Here is a 24,625-nt window from a genome sequence, read left to right on the forward strand (position 1 = left end):
ACGCTAAGAGCTGGGTGTCCGGAGCATAGTGTTAGCCCCAGTGCCCCGCGACTCCGACCCAGGAGTGCGCGCCCGAGGCGAGCGGGCAGAAGAGTGAGTGGACCCCAGGCTGCTACAAACGACACTTGGCCCGAGGGCTCGGAGCGCGAGGTCACCCGGTTTGGCAACTCGGGACGCGTGACTGGACTGTTTCGAGAATGAGCCCCAGGACTCCGGGGCGCCGCAGCCGTGCGGGCTCCGCAGGCGAGCGCTGATGGGGGTGCGCCAGAGTCAGGCTGAGGGATGCGGAGTGGCGGCCCGCCCGCCACCCAGATCTTCGCTGCGCCCTTGTCCGGACCCGGCGTTTCCCGCGATGGCTGCCCCGAGCTATGGGTCGCGGCCCAGCTAACGCAGAACGTTCGACCCTCGCGCGGCGAGTCCCGGTGCCGGCCCCGCGCCCCGCCAGCGCTGGTCCCTGAGGACGACGACGGCAGCAGCCTTGCCTCAGCCTTCCCTTCTAGTCCCTGCCTCGCACTCCTCCCCCTGCTTGAGGCTGTGTGTCAGCACTTGGCTGGAGACTTCTTGAACTTGCCGGGAGAGTGACTTGGGCTCCCCACTTCGCGCCGGTGCCCTCGCCCAGCGGATCCAGTCTTGTCGCCTCCAGCCGGATCACCTCTCTGTTGCTCAGCCGGCTGGGCCCACCCCAAGACACGGTTCCCTACGGGGAGAACACCCGGAGAAGGAGGAGGAGGCGAAGAAAGGCAACAGACGCCCAGACACTGCTCCAGCTCCCTCCGACAGAGCTTTTTCCATGTGGAGACTCTCTCAATGGACGTGCCCCCTAGTGCTTCTTAGACGGACTGCGGTCTCCTAAAGGTAGAGGTCAGGGTCCTGGACCCGGGGCTGGCGGGTGACACCGCTTCCCGCCCGGCGGCGCTGGGCGCCTGGGAGGACCGGTGGAGTGGACGTAAACATACCCTCTCCCGGTGCACGTGCAGCGGATCCCTAGAGGGGTCAGGCATTCCAAACCCCAAGATCCCTCTGCCTAGCCCACCTGGCCGGCCACCCTCCTCCAGCCTGTTCCTCCTCCCCAATTTTCAATACATTATCAGGGCTGTTTGGGGCTTTACCAAAAACAAAACAAAAACAAAAGCAAAAACAAAACAAAAAACAATATCAGAAATCTATTTAGACAGTATGGCCAGTGGATTTGACTAGTTCATTACCTTATAGATCCTTGGCTATTCTTAAGAACTAGGTCCCATTTAAGAAGCTTCTAAAAGTTGGGGTTCTCCATGTGTATTTACTGACTGTGTGGATGTGTCATAGTTTACACGTGCATTCATAGACACTGTCTATTTAGATACTTGCAGGAAGGTGTTTGGATTTCTTGAGTGCACAGGGATCTGGGGAAGGGGATAGGGTAGCCTGTGGGTCAACCTTGAAATTAGAGGCATAGGCCACAACTTGCAAGTGGTGTCATTACTAGTAATCTTGAGTTTAGCGTTTACTGAATCTACAAGTTTGATCTGTTCGTCTACCAGGAAGTTGTGTACAGCCCTTCTAAGGAAGACACTTGTTCATTTGTGTCTGTTAATGTGCAAATGAGCGCTGCACAGTGTAGTTTTGTAAGGGATGCAGTGTCCGACCAACCTATGGTTTCCCAGCTTCGACACCACCGACTTTTCCTAGCTAGTGTCATAGGGGCGCAAACGGTCGGTGATTTTTTTATAGGGAGTTAAGACCAAGCCCCAAGTGAGAAGTCCGGCTGGGACTTGGGGGTCCTCTATCCTCTTGATCATCCAGGCTGTAGCCCATGAGCATGACATGCCAAGAGGGTATCCTGGAGAAGGCCAGCGAGCCCTATGGGAGCCGGGGCCGCGGGGGCGGGCGGAGGACTGGGCGGGGAACGTGGGTGACTCACGTCGGCCCTGTCCGCAGGTCGACCATGGTGGCCGGGACCCGCTGTCTTCTAGTGTTGCTGCTTCCCCAGGTCCTCCTGGGCGGCGCGACCGGCCTCATTCCGGAGCTGGGCCGCAAGAAGTTCGCCGCGGCATCCGGCCGCCCCTTGTCCCGGCCCTCGGACGACGTCCTCAGCGAGTTTGAGTTGAGACTGCTCAGCATGTTTGGCCTGAAGCAGAGACCCACCCCCAGCAAGGACGTCGTGGTGCCCCCCTACATGCTAGACCTGTACCGCCGGCACTCGGGCCAGCCAGGAGCGCCCGCTCCAGACCACCGGCTGGAGAGAGCAGCCAGCCGCGCTAACACCGTGCGCAGCTTCCATCACGAAGGTGAGCGGGCGGCGGGTGGCGGGGCGGGGACAGCGGGCGGAGACTCCGCGGGCAGCCCGGGCCTCCGCTAGCACTGTGGACGGCCCTTCGGCTTCTGTAGTCCCCTCCGTGGCCCCGAGCCAGGGATTCCCCACTGGTGAGTCCGCACCCTTTCCTGGCAGGTAGCCAGAAAACAGACTCCTCCCCCTAGAACTGGAGGGAAATCGAGTGATGGGGAAGAGGGGGAGAGACTGGCTAGCCCCCAGTCAGATCAACGCGTCAGAATTCCACAGAAGGCAGAAGAGTTGGGGCCCCTTAAATCTGCTTGGAAGCTCAGATCTGTGACTTGTGTTCACGCAGGAGTTTTAAGCTAGGCAGAGTCAAGGGCAGAATGTTCAGATATAGTATTAACAAATCAAATCCTGGGCCCCAAAGCATTCAAATTTACTGTTCATCTGGGCCTAGTTTGAAAGATTTTTGAATCCCTATCTAATCCCCGTGGGAGATCAATTCCACAATTCATCATATTGTTTCCACAGTAACCTTCAGTTCTTTGCTTAAATCTTAAGTCTCCAAGTGGAGACAGGGCAAGCCTTCAGATAAAAGCTTTTTCTCCCACTGCCTAGGCAAGGCAATGGGCTTTTTAAAATATATGAATATGATTTTCAAAGGTAGAATAATGTTTATTTCATCAAAAAGAAATTTTGGCTGTTGAGGCCTATTGAAGTCTCTTGCAGAGGTGTTCTTAAAGCAGTTAGTGAAAAAAAAGTCATGCCCAAGCTCGGCTATGTGTGTCACTTTAAATGTGCTTTTGACTTAATGCATTCTCCGTAGAATATCAGTTCCTTCACATTCTAGAAGAATTCAGTTGTCTGTCAGTGAGCTGCAATTTATAGAACAGTGGGGAACTGGGAGAGAAGTTCCCTTTTTAAAGTTTGCCTTTGCCTTGCTGAGAGGATAAATTTCAGAGGCTAGAAATCTATGCTCTGAAATGGTAGCCCAACCCCTATCTCCAATAAGGAATGACTCAAACTTTAAGAAGTCTGGTTGATAATAGGGAAAAGTCCCAGGCAGGCAGGTCACATAGCAAGAGTATATCTTCCTTGAGGGGGGCGACAGTTATGAAGGGCACTGGAAATCCACCTCTTTCAGACTGGTGTCTAGGGTTTTCTGGGAGCAAAGCTCAGCATTGATAGTAGTGAGACCACATTCTGCTCCTCGGGGTCTGCCTACTGAGAGCAGGAAGATTCTGGTGTGCCCACCCCCGCCCCACCCCCACCCCTGGATGCTTACAGGCTTAGCTAATCTCTCCCGGTTAATATTCTTTGGAAACAAACAAACAAACAAACAAACAAACAGACCAACAAACCACTAGCCAGCACAGCTGTTGGTACCACTGCCTCTGGAGTTGGAGCAAGAAAACCATTTGTTTACGTATTTGTTTATTAGTCTTTTCTAACGTGAAAATTATTCTTTACCTGTAAAAAAATGAAGGAGGTATTTTATCTTTATCTTAACTAAGCTAAAAGAGTCATTTAAGTTAATCAAAACTCAAAAATCCAGTTGAATGAAAGGTTGGTCAATAAGATCTCCATATTCTTATTCTTCCTTTGCAAGTGATTTGGTGAGAACACAAAGCAAAGCCTGTGTGTCTTGATTCAGAACTTAGTGAGCTTCAGTTCATAAGAAAAAAAAATGTAATTTTAAAAGCGTAAAAGTTTTCTGGTGTACCACTGTATAGAAGTTATGGACTTGCTTAAAATAAACTTGCACTAACTTTATATCTTGGTGCCATTAGATGTAATTTTTACTGTAAATGTCAGGAAAACCATTTCTTTTTGGTCATGATCAGATACACATGGCATTTGGGAAGACTGTTCACAACCTAGAGTTTGCTCTTTCTAAGCATCGTTGTGCTACTAGAAAAACCTTCAAAGCCATGTGTTACTTGGCAGGCTTCTTCATCAGTGCTAGGAGGTGACTTGAAGGCCTGACAAGGCAAAACACACCATAGTAGTCTTTCAGCTAGTGGCAGAGTCTTCCAGACAAAATCCTGTTGAACATTAAGACCATTTTACCATAGATTTTATCCAGGAGAGCCCAAGCTTTGCTGAATCCCCACCCTACACGCCCCCCCCCCCAAGGTCACTGAAGACTTCCTCAACTGGCTGCCACTGAACAACGGTTTCATGTTGCTTGGCTCCACTGGCCGGCTCTACAGAGACTTCTCCTTTAGTGACAGATCTTGTACAGAAGGGTCTCACGCTTGCTCTTCTGATTATGGAGAACACGGACTTTATTTTTCTTTATGGAATAAAGAAACTATGTGGCCTTATGACTAAAGTTTTTAAAGAGGGAGAGAACCTGTTAGCAGAAGTGCCAACTGCCCAGAAAGTAGCCACGGGCTAGGGCATTTGAGGGTACAACTCTTGTCTTGTGATGGAGAAAGCATGGTCCATCCACAGTTCCAGCATGGGGTTGGAGCAGACATCCAGGAATGCGCAAGTCTACTTCTGGCTGTTGCAGTGTGATTCCAAAGACCCTGGGTGGTGGTGGTGGGGGTGGTGGTGGAGGGGGGGGGAGGGAGCAGTTGCTCAGTTTGCAGATGCTCCCTGCCACTGACCTTCTCAGTGTCTCTTGTTTGTCGGTGGGTCCTTTGAATCCCTCTTGACCTCTCCAAGCTGCTTTTGCCCTCTCTACACGTGCCTTGGGGCATTTTGTTTGGTCATTAGAAAGTCCCTTCCTGGACCTGCAGGTCCTCCCCTGCCCCGCCCCCTCCGGGACCTGTGCTCAGGGGAACAGGGACCTCAGCAGGTTAGTGGCAGCTTTCAGACCCTGCTTTCCTTCTCTGCCACTTCCTTTGTTGCCTTAAAAATTAAACCTTGATTCTGTGTGTTTAAGCCTTTTCCTTCTTCCTCTTTGGCATGTCATTTACTTTATCCTGTAGAAAAGCCCAGTGTGGGCCCCAAGCCCCCTGAATCTTGCTGCAGCAGTGAGATGCAGCTGCTAATCTGGAATAGCCTTAGGCTTCTTGTTGTTTTGATGGAGGAATGTTTTCTGTCCAAAAAGTGTTGCAAAATCCTCCAAGCTTAATGATAACTTTTGAAATGAAACTCACCCTACTTTAGGGCAAACGAGTATCCACAGAGAACAGGATCTAAACAAGGTCTGGTGTCCATTTGGCTGTGTCCCTTCAAGTTCTGTTCCTTTAGCTCTGCATCTAAAGGGTGCTGGGCAATACGTTTTGGTCTTCAGAGCAAAACTCATTCTGCAGTTACCATAGTATCAGGTACCAATTCCTAGTGATATGTACTATTGCTTAGGATTTTATTTCCCTCCTACATTAAATAATACCTTCCAATGGCTAGAACTTGGGCATTGTAGAACACTCAAGTTAACAGTTCTGTGACCTAAGAGGAGTCACATAATCTTTCTGAATTCTCAACTGTTTCATTCACGAAATGGAGAAAATTATGGTTCCTTCTTAATGTGCTTCTTGTAAGAAAGTTTGTAGAAAGGTAATGGCACCAGATTTAGAAGGAAGGAAGGGAGGAAGGGAGGGAGGGAGGGAGGGAGGGAGGGAGGAAAGAAGGAAGGAACAAAGGAAGGAAGGAACAAAGGAAGGAAGGAAGGAGGGAAGGAAGGAGAAAGGGAGGGAGGGAGGAAGGAAGGAAAAGAGAAGAGAAAAGCAAAGCAAGCCAACATAGGAGCTAATGTTTTATGGTGACATTTTTATATCTCATTATTCCTTTTTCTTGGAAGTGGCCCTAGTCATATCTTTTAGGTTATTTTGAGGTAGAGGAATAATCAACATAGTGTAGGACATTAAATCTGGGCTTTGTTTTAGAAGAGACTAGAATGACAGGGACACCCCTCTTCCTTCCCTTTCCGGCAGTTTGACAGCTGCCATTCCCTCCATCTGGTAAGAACTAGGAGGCTGATACTCGGGTTGGAGACAGGTCAAAATCCTGAAATCACTTAGCAGGTTCAGCTGATTCAACAAGGGATATTTACAGAGAATTAACAGCTATTCCTGCCTCCAAAAAGTGTACATTACCTACTCAGAATTTTCAGAACCCCAGGCTTGCTGTGATAATTTGTAGAGATCTTTTCCTATAATTTTCTTTATTTAAAAGAGATTTTTCAATTTCCCACCCTCAAGAAGAGGTTGAAACTTGTCCCTTGAAGTAGAAAAGGTGTTGTGTGTCCTGGCCTTTGGCAGTTGGCCTCCTGTGTTGAGGTCTTCTGTAAATTCTTGGCTTCTCTGTATAATTTCATGAACAGTCATGTTTGATTCCTTGGTATAAAGGATGGGTGGGATAATATCTTCCAAGGCTTAGGCTGGTGAAAATGCTATCAGAAGACTAGTGATGGGCCTTTCCCTTGTCATTCATCTTGGGTAGTATATAGTTGGCTGTGAAGGCCACTTACCCTGTCTTGAAAATACTTCTTACCCATAGAGAGATAGGCCACAGCGAGTGTTGCTTCTGTGTTTCCAGTTGAAAGATGACAATTTCATATTGTCCAAACTTGGCTTTATTTCTTGGCAAGATATTATTCTGTTACTTCAATGACCTGTCTCTATTATTTATCTTGGGGTTCACCTCTTCCCTTTTGTCCTCTTATCTTGTACGTGTCTGTGTGCATGTGTGTGTGCTTATGATTGTCACTTTTCCTTTTTTTTTTTGTTTGTGGATTAGGATTCCAGGATTTTGTTGCCATTGTGAGTTTTGTTTTTTGAGCCCTGCTGTTGGCAGATGTAGCAATTTGTGGAAGGCCCTGGGTAATTGGCCTTTATACTCTTCCTGTACAGGAAATAATGGCACATCACTGTGCCAAAGTCAGGAGATGCCAATGTGATTTGTTGTGATTACGGTCTAGGGGATGTTGCTACTGTTTTACATTTTCTATCAATGAATTGCCTTAGGCAGAAACATTAAGGGACATCAGAATGGCAACGAAAGGCTTTCTATAACAGAAGCTAAATACAGCCCTTCATACTTTTTAGGAATGCCCCTGCCCCAAAGTACCATTAGCTGATAGTGGAGTTCAGAACAAAAATGGCTCCCCAAAGGTATCGCCAAGAACATTTTTTAGCAAGCAGATGCAAAAGGACTATGAAAGAAGCTCAGCTTGGCCTGGTAGTGTTCATGTCCAAATAGAAGAGCTTTAGAAGACTTCCCTTTGAGTCCCTGGCTAGCTTACCATAGCCTGGGTATGTGTTGGTCAGTATTAAGGCTTCTTCTATAAAAGGCGCTTTATGAGTCTACTCCTTCATCAATATACTCTTAAATACGAGGAAAATCCTTTTAAACCTTGACACTGTGTGGTCCATGAACAGTAGCATCCCTTGCCTAATGGAAGCTGAATGGAAATGCAGGACCGCAGGCCTCTTCCCAGACCAGCTGATGTGTAGGCCAGAGCCCAAGAACTTCTGTATCAACGCAGAGGTTATTTTGAAAAGAGGATGAGATGGATACGAGAGAACAGGAAGTAGGAAGTGATTTCTCCTGCAGTTCTTCATCGTTAATTGCTACAGTGACCTAGTGCCACCCCCATACCTTTCTGAAGAACTATATCCCTGTGAATGCCTTTGTCTCTAGAGGTCTGAGCAAAATGGTAGGGTGTGCTTTGCAAAATGTCATCATTGATGTTGAATTTCAAAGTCTTTAATTAAGGGCCCGAAATCTGTATATTGAGATTTGTAAATCATCTAAATTGTAGAGTAATGTTTGCAAATACCGCTTAAGGGATTGACATTAAAGCTCGTTTTCTTAGTTAAGAAATACAGTAATTTCCTCAACTCCTCAGTCATTAGCTCTCTACTAACTACAGTGCTGACTTTTTTCCCCTTAAAGTCTGTGAATTCCAAAGAAGTGTTTCACTATTTCCTCCATTATTATAGCTACCTAGAAGCTATGTTCATATATTGGATTAAAAGCATAGCAATTACAAAGTTAATGTGACCATATAGAAAAGGGAAAAGGGACTCCGTTTTCACTTTAAATTCTTTTATAGTGTTAAGCAGTAAAACCAGGGCCATGGACAGGGGGCAGACATTGCATCTCTAGCCCTGACATTTTTAATTTCTGGTTGCAAATTTTTATGTAGTTTAACTTAAACCATGCATCGAAGTTTTAAATGCTCATAAGGAATTAAGTTACCATTGGCTCTCTTACCAAATGCTTTTCCTTTTTCTCTCTACATTGATCAAACTAGAAGCCGTGGAAGAACTTCCAGAAGTGAGTGGGAAAACAGCCCGACGCTTCTTCTTCAATTTAAGTTCTGTCCCCACTGACGAGTTTCTCACATCTGCAGAACTCCAGATTTTTCGGGAACAGATGCAGGATGCTTTGGGAAACAGTAGTTTCCAGCACCGAATTAATATTTATGAAATTATAAAGCCTGCAGCAGCCAGCTTGAAATTTCCTGTGACGAGACTATTGGACACCAGGTTGGTGAATCAGAACACAAGTCAGTGGGAAAGCTTCGACGTCACCCCGGCTGTGATGCGGTGGACTGCTCAGGGACACACCAACCATGGGTTTGTGGTGGAAGTGGCCCACTTAGAGGAGAAGCCAGGTGTCTCCAAGAGACACGTGAGGATTAGCAGGTCCTTGCACCAAGATGAACACAGCTGGTCACAGATAAGGCCACTGCTAGTGACTTTCGGACATGATGGCAAAGGACATCCACTCCACAAACGGGAAAAGCGTCAAGCCAAGCACAAACAGCGGAAGCGTCTCAAGTCCAGCTGCAAGAGACACCCTTTGTACGTGGACTTTAGCGACGTGGGGTGGAATGATTGGATAGTGGCACCTCCGGGTTACCATGCCTTTTACTGCCATGGGGAATGTCCTTTTCCCCTGGCTGATCACCTGAACTCCACTAACCATGCCATCGTGCAGACTCTGGTGAACTCTGTGAATTCCAAAATCCCTAAGGCATGCTGTGTCCCCACTGAGCTCAGCGCAATCTCCATGTTGTACCTGGATGAAAACGAAAAGGTCGTGCTAAAAAACTATCAGGACATGGTTGTGGAGGGTTGCGGGTGTCGTTAGCACAGCAAGAATAAATAAATAAATAAATATATATATATATATTTTAGAAACAGAAAAGAACCTACACCCCCTGTACCCCAAAAGATACCAGCTGACACTTTAATATTTCCCAATGAAGACTTTATTTATGGAATGGAATGGAAAAAAACACAGCTATTTTGAAAATATATTTATATCTACAAAAAGAAGTTGGGAAAACAAATATTTTAATCAGAGAATTATTCCTTAAAGAGTTAAAATGTATTTAGTTGTACATTTTATATGGGTTCAACTCCAGCACATGAAGTATAATGGTCAGAGTTATTTTGTATTTATTTACTATTATAACCACTTTTTAGGAAAAAAATAGTTAATTTGTATTTATATGTAATCAGAAGAAATATCGGGTTTGTATATAATTTTCAAAAATAATTGTAGTTGTTTTTCAGTTGTGTGTATTTAAGATGCAAAGTCTACATGGAAGGTTACTAAGCAAAGTGCTTGCACATTTGCTGTGTGTTTTTTGCAGCACTACTGTTAAAGTTCACAAGTTCAAGTCTAAAAAAAAATGGATAATCCACTCTGCTGACTTTCAAGATTATTATATTATTCAGTTCTCAGGAATGTTGCAGAGTGGTTGTCCAATCAGTGAGAACTTTCATTCTTATTAGGGGGAATATTTGGATAAGAACCAGACATTACTGATCTGATAGAAAAAGCTCTCACCACCCTCCTTGCAGAAAGAACAAAGCAGGACCAGTGGAAATAATTAGGCAAACTGTGACCATGTCAGGAAGTGGTAATGGCATCTTGTTCTTTCTTAAACCTATAATCCCTTCCAGGGGGCTGATCTGGCCAAAGTACTAAATAAAATATAATATTTCTTCTTTATTAACATTGTAGTCATACATATGCACAATTGATTATCTTGTGGCCCTCATAAAGAAGTGAAAATTGACTTGTATTTTGTGTTTACCCTATCAGCCAGCTTTTATTCTCCAAAGCACCCAATTTTCTACATTTGCCTGACACGCAGCAAAATTGAGCGTATGTTTCCTGCCTACACCCTGTTCTCTGACCTATCAGCTTGCTTTTCTTTCCAGAGATATGTATTTGAACATATTTCTCCAAATGTTAAATTCATTTCAGATAATAAATATCAAAATTCTGGCATTTCATCCTATAAAACCTAACCCGTGAGAGCAAATGGTGTGTTTGTGTTTACAGTGTCTACCTGTGTTTGCATTTTCATTTCTGAGGCGGATGATGTCAAGGTTGGGGGTGGGGGTACGGGGCCGGACTTAAATGGTTGGAGAATTCCAAGCAAACTCCAATTGGACCAAAGGACTAACCAATGAGTTAGTAGTTTTCATAAGCATGGGGGGAAGTGAGAGTGAGCCCATGCCTCAGTCAAAGAGACACCTTCAGAACCTAAGGTAAAGTTCCAGAGATTATGTCCCAGACAGCAGAGGCTATAGAGCCAAAAACAATATTAGAGAGTGTGTGTGATCAGCTTCTGCAGCACATCTGCCAATTGGCCAGATGCTGGAGCAGAGTGAGGCGGGATGAGGCTCCAGAGAGTGAGCCCTCTGCAATGGCGGAGCTGTGCTCAGGTTGGAAGCCAAGCGTAGGCGGGGCTTTGTGGCTATGTTTGCAGACTGGGGAATCCACATTGCTAGTTCCTGGCAGGGTTTCAGGTCAGTTTCCAAAATGTGCGTCCTATAGTCCTCCATCATGGATGAAGCCCAGGTCTCACCTCCTTTCCTGACCTGTGCCTTAGCTAGAACTGACTTGGAAAGTGGTGTGCTTGCAATGAGACAGACTGTTATAATTAAATTCTTCCCAAGGATCTCCATGCAGTGACCTCGAGCACACTTACCTTTGGAAACCTTGAGGTTCTGAAGATCTTGTTTTAAATGAATATCCTGGTTGGCTTTTGACGTGTTCTTTAATCCCCTCTTGCCATTGCTTTGGCACAGGTAGAAACGGTTAAACCCAACTGTGGGTGGTGTTGTCCTCCCTGTCCTTCAGTCATTCTCTACTGGCTCTTGCTTGCTGTGGGTACTGGTAACAAACTACAATCTTAACATCTTAAAAAAGGAATGAACCACATATTTGCATCTCCAGCTCCTCCAGATAGGAGTTCGATTATTCTATAAGGATCCCATCTTCTGGTAGGTCTATCCAGTACATGTTTTCTGCTTCATTGGTCTTGATTTTCTTGGCTAAAATTACTTGTATAACAGCAGGTCCCATGTGATATATAGGTATACATATACGTATATAGTGTGTGTATGTTCTAATTTATGCATACATATGTGAAGATTATTTATGTTACATATGTAGATGGTAGTACTTTTGATTTCGATTTAGGTTCAGAGACAGCACAATAAATGGAGCTATGTCATTGGTCCACTGAGTGGTTCAAGAGTTCCCTCTATTTTTTAGGATGGAAAAAAACTCATCTATACTATCAAGAATGAGTCAAATGACTTAGCAAATTTCTATTCACTTGCCTTGCTGTTAAGATACTCATTCATTGGGTGCTACTCATTCATTGGGTGCTAACATGCTGAGTCCCTCCCTACTTTTTGATTGAAAGGCCAAAGGAACAGAACTTTGCAGTAAAGAATGGTTATAGTGTGGGGGGGGGGCAGTATAGATTGGGATATGGGCAACCTGAGGAAGTCAGACCACTCAGCACTATTTCTTTTCTGTCTCGCAGGGGAAGGGACTGGTGGGGTGGGATTGGGGGCAGGGCACACACGTCTACTTGGGTAAATTGCATTTCCTCTTTCCTTCACTCGGCCACCATATCTTAGAGCCTTATGATATCCTCTAGGGCAGAATTTCCTCACCAGCTCCCTGCCCTACAAACTTCAAAGTGAATTTCTAACTAACTTGAGGGGCCAACGTTCTAAATAAAACTTGTGAGACTTTAGTGTGCACCTCTGTCATCAGTAGTGCCTCGAGGGAAGCAAAAAGCTTGATGTGTGTACAGCCCACGTGGTGGAATCCTGCCACCCTAGAATTCCTGCCCCAGTGGTCTGGGTGGGGCCCGAGGTCCTGAATTTCTAATGAGATCCCAGGTGACACCCTGACTCCCTGTGCCAGAGGACTGCAGCTTGAGTAACAAGGCTGTGTGGACTGTTCTTTCAATCATCGCTACAGAAGCTGGCTGATTACACCCCCTTCGTGTGTAAAAGCCGTGTGTAAATGAAAAGAAACAGAACACAAAGCCACGTTGCATGACATCTGAAACAGCGCCCTGCAGATTTTTTTTTCAAAGACATTCTCTTCCCCCAATAAGATGACTGGCAATCTTGTCTTCTAGCCACTCTTAGACATGAAAACACTTGGTTGCTTATCTTGTAAAATCTGCTCCGATTACTTGCTTGGGCATGCTGCAGTCAGTTTAGTCAAATACGTGTCAGTACATCTATATGTATGGGGGAGCAGGTGCAAGTCCTTAAAAATGTACTTTAAAAAACTTTAACACTTAAGTCAGTGTGCTGATCCTGTGTGATGTTAGTGCCAAGTATCTAAGTTAAAGGTTTCACTTTGAAGGCAGTGGGGTAGATGTTGTATGGCGAAGCATTTGTTTATACTAAAATGATGCTTGGCTTTTTTTTTCTAAGTTATAAGACAGTACACTGTAGAACTTCAGTGAGCCTAGAGGGTGGTGTAAGACTCCAAAGCTGGTATGTGAGCTTTGGTCTAATGGACGTTGGAATTTTATGCAGTTGGCTTGGAATAAAGTTCTTATGTGAATGGGATTAGGCTAGGAAAAAAAATGGGTCTTCCTCTGCAAAGAGGGTCAGCACAGAAATAACTTCCTATCTTTGCTTGGCATGAATACTACTTGCTAGCAGAATGCCCTTTGGGGATTAAGGGTAGCTTGGAAAGCACCTTACACTGCTCTCAGAAACTCTTATAAGTAACTCAGATTTTAGTATTTGTTGAAGAAATGTCAAGATGAATACATTCTTAATCTCAACCAGTCTTATTCTGTAAGTCACACACACACACACACACACACACACATACACACAAGTGTGGGTGCACACACACATGCACATACACACATACAAGCACACATATTTGCACACACACATGCTAACATGCACACACATGTATACATACATGCACGCACGCACACAAACACACACCACACATGCATGCACATTGCTGAAGGAATTTTCACTTGTTTCTGTCTAGAGTTTGAATGCTGAGACAAGAGCAACCCCACCCCCATCCCCTGTCAACCCCCATGGGTTTATCATTTTGTTTAGGTCTCTAAACTCTGAATCGAGTCCCTCTGAGGTGCTACACCAGACCCTGACTTTAACAGCACTTAAAAGCTTGTGTTTGCCTGTGTGCTGGGCCCCTCGCCAGGGCATTGCTGGGAGTCCATTACTGTTGCAGTCCATTCTGATGAGGAGGTCTCTGAGCAAAGCCCTGCTCTGCTCACAGCTCTCCTCATAAGAGCAGGACCTCATCTGGACCGAATTTACCCTGGAACCGCTTGGCCACAACACTAGCAGAGAATAATTATTGAACTATTTTACTGTACAACTATTTCCAAATTGTTGATTTTTTATTGATTTCAGGAGGCAAGCTAATTGCCCCATGGCAACTTGATGTTAACATTTAATGAAGATCAGGAAACAGAGTTTATGAAAAGCGTTTGTATAGTGACTGCAAAGCTTCAAGAACTGTTTTACACTTCCTGACGGTGCTGGGCCTCGCTTAATGGTTTGTTTTTATTGCTTAAGAGTGTAAACCGTGCTTTAGCCCAGTATGTGGAAACTATACCCTCATCCCGCACTGCACATTTTCTTGTTGCTTTTTCCTTGCTCCCCATGTCCTTTTCTACCATCTACAATCAAGACTTTCTCTGCTTTGTGTGCAAGCAAGTTTCTGTCTTAGACATTGATGATAATGCGTGCGCACGCGTGCACACACACACACACATATATGCATGCATGCACGCATACACACATACATACACATGCACACACGTACATAGCCTGATGAACTGAATGTGTTGCTTCACTGTGCTGCTTCACTGTGCTTGGGTGGAGTTTATGTTCTGCACTTGGTTGCTAGACAACCAAGCAGACAAAATTTAGCGATTCTAAAGGCAGTTTTAAAGATGACAAATTTGAGTGGCTAAACTCTTTTATCTCTGTCTTTATGTGGAAGGGGCAGGTTTCTTTCAAAGATCCCCTTGTCTTTTGTTGGGTAGAGTGTGTGTGTGTGTGTGTGTGTGTGTATACAACATTCATATGTTTGCACATGTGTATTCAGGTGCATCTGCACATGTGTGTACATCTGTGTGGAGGTGAGAGGTTAACATCCAGTGTTCCTCTCAATAGCTCTGGGCCTTGGTTTTTGAGAAAAGACCTCTCACTGAACCTGGTTCTCATCAGTTTAGCTAGGCTGTCTGCCAGCAAGCCCCAGGGATCCTCCTGCCTCCGCCCCTTTTGTACCCCCAGCATTGGTGTTCCAGACCCATCACCCACCCACCATACCTAGCTATTTTTTAATGTGGGTGCTGAAGATCTGCACTCAGTTGTTCATTCTTGTGCAGAAAGCACAGAGGCATCTCCTTAACACTCCAGAGTGTTTTGAAGTCTGGCTCTTACAGGATTGTCTGTCTGAAAGCTTTCCTAACTGTTGTTCCCATTGGCTGGAACTTGCTTCCCACCTGGAAGCTAACTTGGTTTCCAAGGGCATGTTTTAAATCACTGGTAAAGTTGAGCTACAACTCCAAGCTCCTACAATTGTCTCACTGTCAGGGAATGATTTCTTTTGGAGGCAATGTCCAGAAGCACAAAGCCTGGGTGTGGAGGGCACTGTCTCCAAGAAGCTACCCCAAGTTTTTGTCTGGTAGATAGTATTGAAAATGTTTTCTAAAACTTTCATGAAAGCCGAATTTTAAATCAAAGTCATTTTCTGATTTCTGTAACGTGCTCCGGGAGCATGTCGTAAAATCAGGATCTTTATAGATCAGCCAAGTTGGGCTTGTGTTCACAAGTTCACTCACATGCGCACACAGTTGGCAGCTGGCAGGCTCCACGCTGACATCTTCCTCCTCTACCCTCTGACATGCCTCTGCTGCTCTGGCTCCTCTCTTTGTGGGGTTCCCTGAGTTGGAATGTAGTCAAATCCATGGAAAACTTTAACCACTTTCCTGATTCGTTTACAGGCAGGATTTCCTGGCACTGGGATCAAGGGGGAAGGACTGAGGTTGGTTCATCACAGACTGGCTTGCAAATGTGGCTCGTTTGAAGCCCATCTGGCCTGTATAGAGAGATTTGACAACCTAGTCTCTGATAGAGAAACCTCACTATCTGACTTTAGCCAATGAGCTTGTGGTTCTCTAAAGTATATCAGTGTGAATAAGAATCATTTTTAAGCACCAAGGCTCTGGATGAGCAAACCTCATTGATCCATAGAGGAGCAATAAGTGAAAATAAAAATAACAGTCTTAGATAAAAACTCCCAACATCCAGCATTCCCTATATTCATCAGACCCCCTCAGGCTGGACAGTAGAAAATGGGTATAAATAACTAAATAACTTTTGTGGTTGAAATCTAAATATATAGGCATATATACTTCAGATATATATTATACATGTATTTACATATCCATGAATTAATGCAGATTTCCGGAGTGGAACCATTCTAAATGGCATCGCAGTGTAGAAACTGCCTTGGAGAGGCTGGTGGCATCCTGTTCTTCTTGTGTAGAGAAGGTCTCAGACATTACTTACAAGAGTTTCCTCTTTGCTAAGCTCCAGATAAAGAATAGTTCTCAATCTAAAGAGAAAGGTGATGAGACACAGTAAAATTTAAGATGCAAACATGCCTGGCATGGCTGAATTACAGTAATACAAAGAGTTCAAAGGATAAGTTAGCACACATGGGTGTAGGTTAATAATTATGGTTTCTTCCAGTCACTCTAAGGCTGGCACTGATGCCTCCTGTTTGGATTCCATCGGAATGGAGATTCTTAGAAGAACAATTTATGTACATAAGAAAACCCATGCACCAAATTGTGCTGTTTGTCATAAAGTAGATCAGAGACTCAGGGCATTCCAGTTGACTGGTTCTTCAGCCTTGTTTGTCTCATGAACTCATCCACCGATTTGACTCTGTGTCCTGTTGATACATCCTGCAGCTTATCTTTCCCCTAAAATGCTTTAGGCCTTGTTACAGCTGCTTCTACTTTTGATATTTCATGAGTCTTAATTAGTCTTAATTACAATCTGCATGATGAAAAAAATGAGGGAAAGAAAGAAAGATCTAAAAGTTAAGATCTGGAGATTACTCTTGCCAGAAACAGCTGCTCCAAAAGGAAAATATATTCTTGACTGATACGCAAGCTTCAGGTATTACATCTTGCAAAAATAATGTCATTAGTTGACTGTCCCAATGTGCCAGGAGCTCGGATACTCCCTTTTGCTCACTTAGGAGAGATGGTCCTTTCATGCTCAACAATCACTTTAAATAGATGTAGTCAGACTGAACCAGGATGATGGAAGGAAACTCTTTAAGTCTCTGTATCAGCCAGTCTTTGATACACTTGCAAGTTCATGGGGTCCTTTTTAAGAATGTGCACTGATGAAGGAGCATAGAAGGTATTTCTGCATGACCTTATAGAACATGTGGGTACATTCTCACAGCTTGGCAGATGGCATGCGAGGTATTCTCATATTCAGAGCCACAGAGGGTCACACAACACAAGTATAACATTGTTACTAATCCTGGAAAATGAATGGAGGCACTCTGTAGGGCAGGGCAGGGCCTGGAACTCAGTCCCGTTATTATGTAATATTCCTAGAAAATTCACAAGGTGGTATTTTAATTCCAGTGGTAGCAAAATTATAACCTTTCTCCATGGCATCTCTGGGCCAATGCTGTGCCCTGGAATCTGCACAGCAGATAGGCAAGACTTCCAATACAGGAGATCCATTTAGCTGACATAGAAATTATTCTCTGAAATTATGCCCCTATCTCTTACCAGATACCTAATGAAGACTGCATTGTAAATCTTTGTGTTTGTATTCTTTGTTTTAGCATCTTACATTCTCTCTCTCTCTCTCTCTCTCTCTCTCTCTCTCTCTCTCTCTCTCTCTCTCTCTCTCTCTCTCTTCTCCCTCCCTCCTCCCCCTTACTCTCTCTATCTATCCCTCCCTCTCTCCATCTTTCTCACAGTTTCTCCCCCCACCCGGATGCCACTACAGTATGTGGAGATAAGGAATGAGAGAAGTTAACCTCCTGGGATTCAAGAAGACAGATCTTCCATATCATTATAGATTAAGGGTGTATTGGAGATTCTCGAAACTATGCTGAACATCTCCTCTGAAATGCTAGTTTGGACAAAGATCCTGCTTTTTCTTTTCCCACATTGATGGGGCTGAGTTTTGGGGGAGAAATGATTCTACCGAGTTCCCTCCTGAAAATGTTCATGGCGAAAAAGAAATTACTGTCCTACCATCTATGCAGCAGGAGCTTGGCGATGCTGAGGAGAGGTGCTGTTTTTATGGGAGGGACCGGCAGCCATTTAACTCCATGGAATAAATGTGTGCATAAACCAAAGTGAATTTGTACACAGCAGAGTGCTTCCTCTGCACGGACCACAGTGTGTATGTGTGTGTGTGTGTGTGTGTGTGTGTGTGTAGCAGATGGAGCATGTGTAGAGACCTCGTTATACACAGACCAGAATGCGTGCACATGAGAATGAGTGTGCAGAGCAAGAAAATGAGACTCACAGAGAACAGTTAATGTGCACAGCACTTTAAGTGTGCACAGAGAAGGTGAGTGTGCACAGTCAATGCACAGGGGAGACTTGATGGGTATGCAGAGTAAGTGTGCACAGAAAATAAGTGTGCACAGATTAGAGTACTCACAGAGGGGAGTGTGCCCAGAATGAAGTGTTTCAACTTTATAGCCAGAGGCAGTGATTCACTCCGTTTTACTTTTGATGGTAGCATTTTTCTTCTGACTCACTGATAATTTAATGTGAAATTAAAAGGCTGAAACTGTTCTTTACTTTTCAGGAATTTACCCACTCACCCGCTGGAAGACATTTTTCCTTTGAAAGGGAAGATGCACTAACACCTCATTAAATTGCAAAACACAGAAGCATGTCAGGGATCTGCTTCTCCCCACTCAGACCAGCACTCCTGCTGCAGGGGCAGGGCAGCTGACATTCCCCAACTCCCTAGCCTTGCCTGTCAGCCTGTTTGCTTTATCTTAAAGGTTTCTCTTATCTTGCTCTGAGCAGTAAACACTGTCATTTACCTCCTCTGGTCTTTGTTGTAACATTGCTAAACAGCTTAGTCCTTCTCAGGGTTTGCATTGTGAGTCTGATCTTACCTCTGATTTTACAGAGGGTACTGTCGAAATTCTGAATAATCAGGAGGAAAGATGTGTTGTCACAAGGATAAAAACAGACACTCCTGCATTCCCACACATGCACACATGCACACACACATATACACATGTACACACATATACTTTTTTTTCACTAACATGACAATATGAAGTGGAGTTACCAATCATCAATTTGCTCTACAGGTATGAATTGCTGTTATTTTATAATAGATGATTCTTATGGGAAAGACCAAGTGAATTAATGAGATACATCTAACATCTCCCATTTCACAATTTTCATAGCCACAGAGTAAGTACAATGAACTGATGCTTAGAAACTTTATTGAATAGTCACAAGCTTTTTTTAAAAAAATCAGCTTAGCAACTGTACTTTTTAAAATCTGTAATTAATGACGGGAGGAGTTTCTGAAGCCAGCCTTTTATTTTCCCATGAGGTTTTCATTCCTGTGATTAGTACTATTCCAAGGAAGGCACAGACCATCCTAGGTTTGTAAACACAGTACCTTCTCACTCCCATCTTCTCCCTTCCAGCTTTGTCTTCCAAGAGAAGACATTGTGGAGAAGAAAAGAGCTCTAGAGGCAGTTCCCTGGGTCTAACATGCACAAATCAGTTGTGAAATGTGGCTCTAACCATTTTATGTATGATTTTTTGCGAGATATAAGTAGAAACACACTATCCAATGAAGCTGCCACAGTCCATTGAGGCAATGAAAGTCCCATAATGTGCCTCTTTGAAATGGCAATGTGTTGTAATTTTGAATATGTCCTTGATTTCATGGTTAGTAAAAATAAAAAGGAAGAAAAAAAACACAAAAGGAAAAAGAAAGAAAAAGAATATCAGATAAATAATTGCTGTGTTTCTTAGACATTATATATCTATATATGTACATATATATTAAAGTTGAATAAAAATATTCCAAATTTTATTTCATTATTTTATATTGTAGAAAAATGTTAAATGTTTGTAGTGCTAGAATTTACATTTCAATTGGATAGTCCTAGTTTAAAACAATACATTAGAGTGGATTCACTTCACTCAAATTTACTTCCAAGTTGATGAATTTCTCAGGACAAAGGGAAAATCTGACTTGAGAATAAACCTTTGGGTAGAGTCATGAACAGTCACAGCAAGGCCCTGGCAACAGAGAGAATGTGTGCTAGGTTTTGGAGTCTGTTTGGTGTCTGTGGCTTTGCAGATATCTAAATGTGTGCCTCTTAGAGGATGGTCTGATCTGTCAGAACCTCTACCTCTTTTCCTTTACATCAGATATTATCTCAGTCCTTCCTAATCCGTAGGATTTTGTAAATGAATGAGAGCTCAAGGTAGTGTACATGGCCCCACTCTATGATAAAAATGTAGGTTATTCATAAATAGAAACATTGTTAAATATTTTGCTGTGAAAGAAACCATGACCAAAGCAACTTGAGGAGGAGAAGGTTTATTTCAACTTCAGTCCAGAGTTCATCTGGAATTTGGAGGGTAGGACAGGAACTCAAGGCAGGAACCTAGAAGCAGGAACTGAAGCAGTTCTAGAACCAGACCAGGAAGTATTGCTGCTTTCTAACTTGCAACTCACAGTTAGATCAGCCCGTTTTCTTAGATAATTCAGGACCACCCGTCCATGGGGGGTATCAACCACAGATGGCTGAGCCCTCCTACATTAGTTAATTAAGAAAATGCTCCACAGACTTCCCTCTGGGTAATCTGATTGAGGCAGTTCCTCAGTTGAGATTACCTCTTCCCAGCTGTATCTAGGTTTTCGTCAAGCTGACAAAACTCAACCACCACAAAGGTGAGCACTAAATAAATAATTGGACATCAGGCAGCTGTTACTGTGAAATGGATTACCTCAAATAGCGGTTTCAAATAGCAAATGTTTATCATTTTGCATAGGTTTTTGTGGGATGGGAATTCAGGAATGACTTAGCCGGGTGATAATTGCCTCAGTCTTTAGGATATTGCACCCAAGCTGTCAGTCACCACTAGTCATTTGAAGAGTTGTCTGCAACAGAAGAACCCTCTTCTCTGATGCTCACTCAAATCCATCCTCCTCGGAACTGTCCATATGGCTACTTGAGTATCTTCACAGTAGGACAAATCAAGAAGGAAGTCAAACTGAATGGTCTATGTCACCTATGTCTTTGCTTTTATTTGGCTTCATTAATTAGGACCAAATCACAAAACCCTTCCCAGACTCAAGGGAAAGGTGAGGATAGGGAGTAAATTCCATTTAAAAAAACCATTCAGATTGTGTGTGTGTGTGTGTGTATACATATATATTTTACAAAACTATGCACACATATTTTCTTTAAGACAAAACAAACAAAACACCAATCACATTCTAAAAGAGATGGAGCTCAAAGAGTCAGTGTGCTCCTTAAGAAAAAAAAACCTTTTGGTCCTGCTTGAGTTTGAAAACTGAAATCTCTATTTACACTCTATACTTGTTAGATGGAACTTACAGCTGTGACCTTTTTTCCTGTTATTAACCATAATTCTTTCTGAGGTATAGTACAGATATTCCTCAAGGAATTCCATCTACACTTTTCTTTCCCCCAAGTACAGCAACTAGCAAAAGCCAAGGACACAGAAATGGGCAAGAGAAAAAAGCCATGGTGCTGTAGAAGCCAGCGGGGTCAGGGATGTGCCCTGAATGGCTGTTGTCTAAGAGCCTTTTTCATCACAGTCAATTCTCGTCCCCCTCAACTGGTCTCGACTGGTCTCGACTGGTCTCGACTGGACTCTTCTCTTCTCTTCTCTTCTCTTCTCTTCTCTTCTCTTCTCTTCTCTTCTCTCTTCTCCCCTCCCCTCACCTCCTCTCCTCTCCCCTCTCCTCTCTTTTTTCTTCTCCTTTCCTCTGCCCTCCCTGCCTCTCCACTCCTCTCCTCTCCCCTCCCTTCCACTCCTCTCCTCTCCCCTCCCCTCCCCTCCTCTCCCCTCCCCTCGTCTCCCCTCCCCTCCTCTCCTCTCCCCTCCCCTCATCTCCCCTCCCCTCCCCTCCTCTCCTCTCCTATCCCCTCCCCTCCTCTCCTCTCCCCTCCCCTCCCCTTCTCTCCTCTCCTCTCCCCTCCTCTCCCCTCCCCTTCCCTCCCCTCCTCTCCCCTCCCCTTCCCTCCCCTCCTCTCCCCCCTCTCCTCCCCTCCCCTCTCTTCTCCCCTCCCCTCCTCTCCTCTCTTCTCCTCTCCCCTCCTCTCCTCTCCTCTCTTCTCCTGTCCCCTCCTCTTCCCTTCCCTCCCTTCTCCTTCCCTCCTCTCCTCTCCCCTCTTCTCTCCTCTCCCCTCTCCTCTCCCCTCTCCTCCCCTCCCCTTTCCCCTTTCTCTCTCTCTTTTGTTTTTTGTCCCCCTGGGTGTTTTACAGAAGAGATGGTTCCCTAAGATTAAAGGGTGCATGCTGAGTGCTTGCTATTTCTCTGCTGTTTCCTTGGGATAGCAGGTAAAGAATGTTGCAGTTACTTGACATCCCTGGCCTTTCTTCTCCATAGCCCTCTGGTTTCAAGGAAACCTTTCTGGCTAGAGAGCAATTCAGGGAGTCTTTATGACATTCAAACACAGCCTTTCAGCCTCTCAGTTCTGCCTTTTCTTGCAGGTAAATGCACACAAAGTTGTTTGGCCACAGCTACCCTGTTGTATGTCTTTTTCTCCCCCCAGTGGCTGAAGGAAGGAAGGAAGGAAGGAAGGAAGGAAGGAAGAGAAACAAAGAAACAAAGAAATCTGACCAAGTATATCGTTCTTTCATTTGAGGCCAGTGGGCCTGTGACTATGATGAAGACTGTTGAGTTTGAGTTAATGAGAAGAGATTCTCCTGAGCAGGTGAGGCATGTGCAGGAAGGTAGCAAGGCAAGCACCACAGCTGGCTGAGAAGAAACCAAATGGTAGCCTGACTGAAGGGGCCACGTTGCTAGGAACTACACTGGCTGAGTAATCCTGGGCTGGTGGTTGATAGGCAGAGACTGCAACCCATGAGAATATAAAATCTGATGACAATATGTTCAAATAAGGATAGTGGCCCTCAAGTAAAGATATAGTCACAGTGAACAGCCTGATGAAACCTAAACCTCAACAGATTGGACCCTGTGCCTAGAATTCCATCCCAGGAACATGATGAAGCAATAAATTAATGTTACTTTATGTCATTGAGTTATCATTCTATGAACAATGGAGGGATGAGTTACTCATGGTATTTGTGGTAAGGAAGACAGAGCAATAAATAGAGTTAAGATCTGATTTATAAGTACACTTGACATTATGGAAGATGGGTTAAATGTTGTTGGAAAGGAAGATATAAAAATCGATTGCTTAAGAATGCTTTAATTGTTTGCTTGCTTTTTAACTCAGAGTTCTAAGAGTTCTTTGTTTTAGTCATGAGTCCATGAGATGATTTTTTGCAAATATTTTATCCTATATTGTAGTTCTCTTTTTAAAATCTTCATGACAGATTATTTCACAGCATACATATTTTATTTTCTCCTGTGGTCCACTATCAGAATTAACACCTCTTCATCAAGCTCTAGGTTTGAATTGTTTTGTCTATGTTTTCTTCTAAAAAATTTGCTTGTTTACATTTTAATCTATGATCCACATACCAGAAGAACCTCAAGCAATGCATTCTAAGTTCTAAATGACTAAGTTCTAAAAGAACACTGCTTGGCAACCAGCAAATGCTATCCTAGACTACTGTACATAATAAAATCATCTACGATTGTTGAAGGACAAATAAAACCTTTCATGATATAATCAAGCTAAGATAATTAATTCATATTCAACAACAATAACAAAACCTAACCTAATATTGGAAAGTATATTCTGAACTGAAGAAATAGGAATAAGAACAGCCAAGAAACTCTAGGGGCGAAAAAGGGTACAACTTCATAAAATACAAAACACAAGAACACAAACCAACCAAAAATACATAAATTAATAAATAAATTAATTAATTAATTAAAAAATAATTAAAAGTGATTGCAATCTTCACATACCTTCTAATAATAACTATAAATGTTAATGGACTCAACTCTACAATAAAAATACATAGGCCAGTTTAATTAATTATAAATCAAAATAAAGGAGTCTCTTTTACCAGATTTTGGAACCATTTCTATATACTGAGTTACCTCATCTAGCCTTGCTGGGTGTTGAGGATGCCTAGACTTACTGCAACTTGATAAGCTATGTTTGGTGGATATCCATAGGAAGACTGCTCTTTTCTGAAAAGAAAGGAGGGGGAGATGAGTAGGGGCTGAGAGGAGGCATGGATAGGAGGAACTTGGAGAAGAAGAGGAAGGAGAAACTAAAGTCAGAATGTAAAAAAGAAATAAAAACAAAAAAATCCATCTATCTGTTGTCCACAAGAAAGTCATCTTAGCTTTAAAGATAGGTACAGCTCCAAGTGATAAAATAATAAAAGTATTGTAAGAAAATGAGATCAGGAAGCCAACAGGTACTGCTATCACATTTAATAAAGTAGACTTAAAACTAAAATTAATTAAAGGAGACAAAGGTATTTTATTCTAACCAAGGGATCAACTAACAAAGAAAATATTCCACTACTAAATATATATGCACCAGACTCTGGTGCACCCAATTTCATTAAATGAATACTAATAGAATTAAAGACATGGACGAACACAAATTTTATTACAGTAAACTATTTCAACAACCCACTTTCTCTAGTAAACAGGTCATCCTAGACAAAAAGAATAAACAGACACCTCAGAATTAAATGACACTTTATATGGAATGGCCTAAGAGATATCTACAGAATGCTCTACCCAAATGCCAAAGATTGCACATTTTACTCCTCAGTACAAACAAGTGTCACTAAAACAGACCCCATGGAGAACTACAAAACGAACCTTAACAGATAATGAAAGTTGAAATAATTCCATATACCCTTACTGACTATTGTGCAATAAATCTTAAAGTTGAAAGCAA

The 24,625-nt window shown here is 43.5% G+C and overlaps 1 protein-coding gene across 1 annotated transcript; it reads left to right on the forward strand.

Moving 5' to 3' along the window:
* The first annotated feature begins 756 nt into the window (after positions 1-756).
* Positions 757-10,489, forward strand: Bmp2 (bone morphogenetic protein 2). Its single transcript, XM_052183715.1, has 3 exons — positions 757-855; positions 1,921-2,270; positions 8,469-10,489. The coding sequence occupies exons 2-3, from the start codon at positions 1,928-1,930 to the stop codon at positions 9,308-9,310; spliced, it is 1,185 nt and encodes a 394-aa protein (XP_052039675.1). The 5' UTR covers positions 757-855; positions 1,921-1,927; the 3' UTR covers positions 9,311-10,489.
* Positions 10,490-24,625: the final 14,136 nt, after the last annotated feature.

This window comes from Apodemus sylvaticus, chromosome 5 (assembly GCF_947179515.1).
Source record: "Apodemus sylvaticus chromosome 5, mApoSyl1.1, whole genome shotgun sequence".
NCBI lineage: Eukaryota > Metazoa > Chordata > Mammalia > Rodentia > Muridae > Apodemus > Apodemus sylvaticus.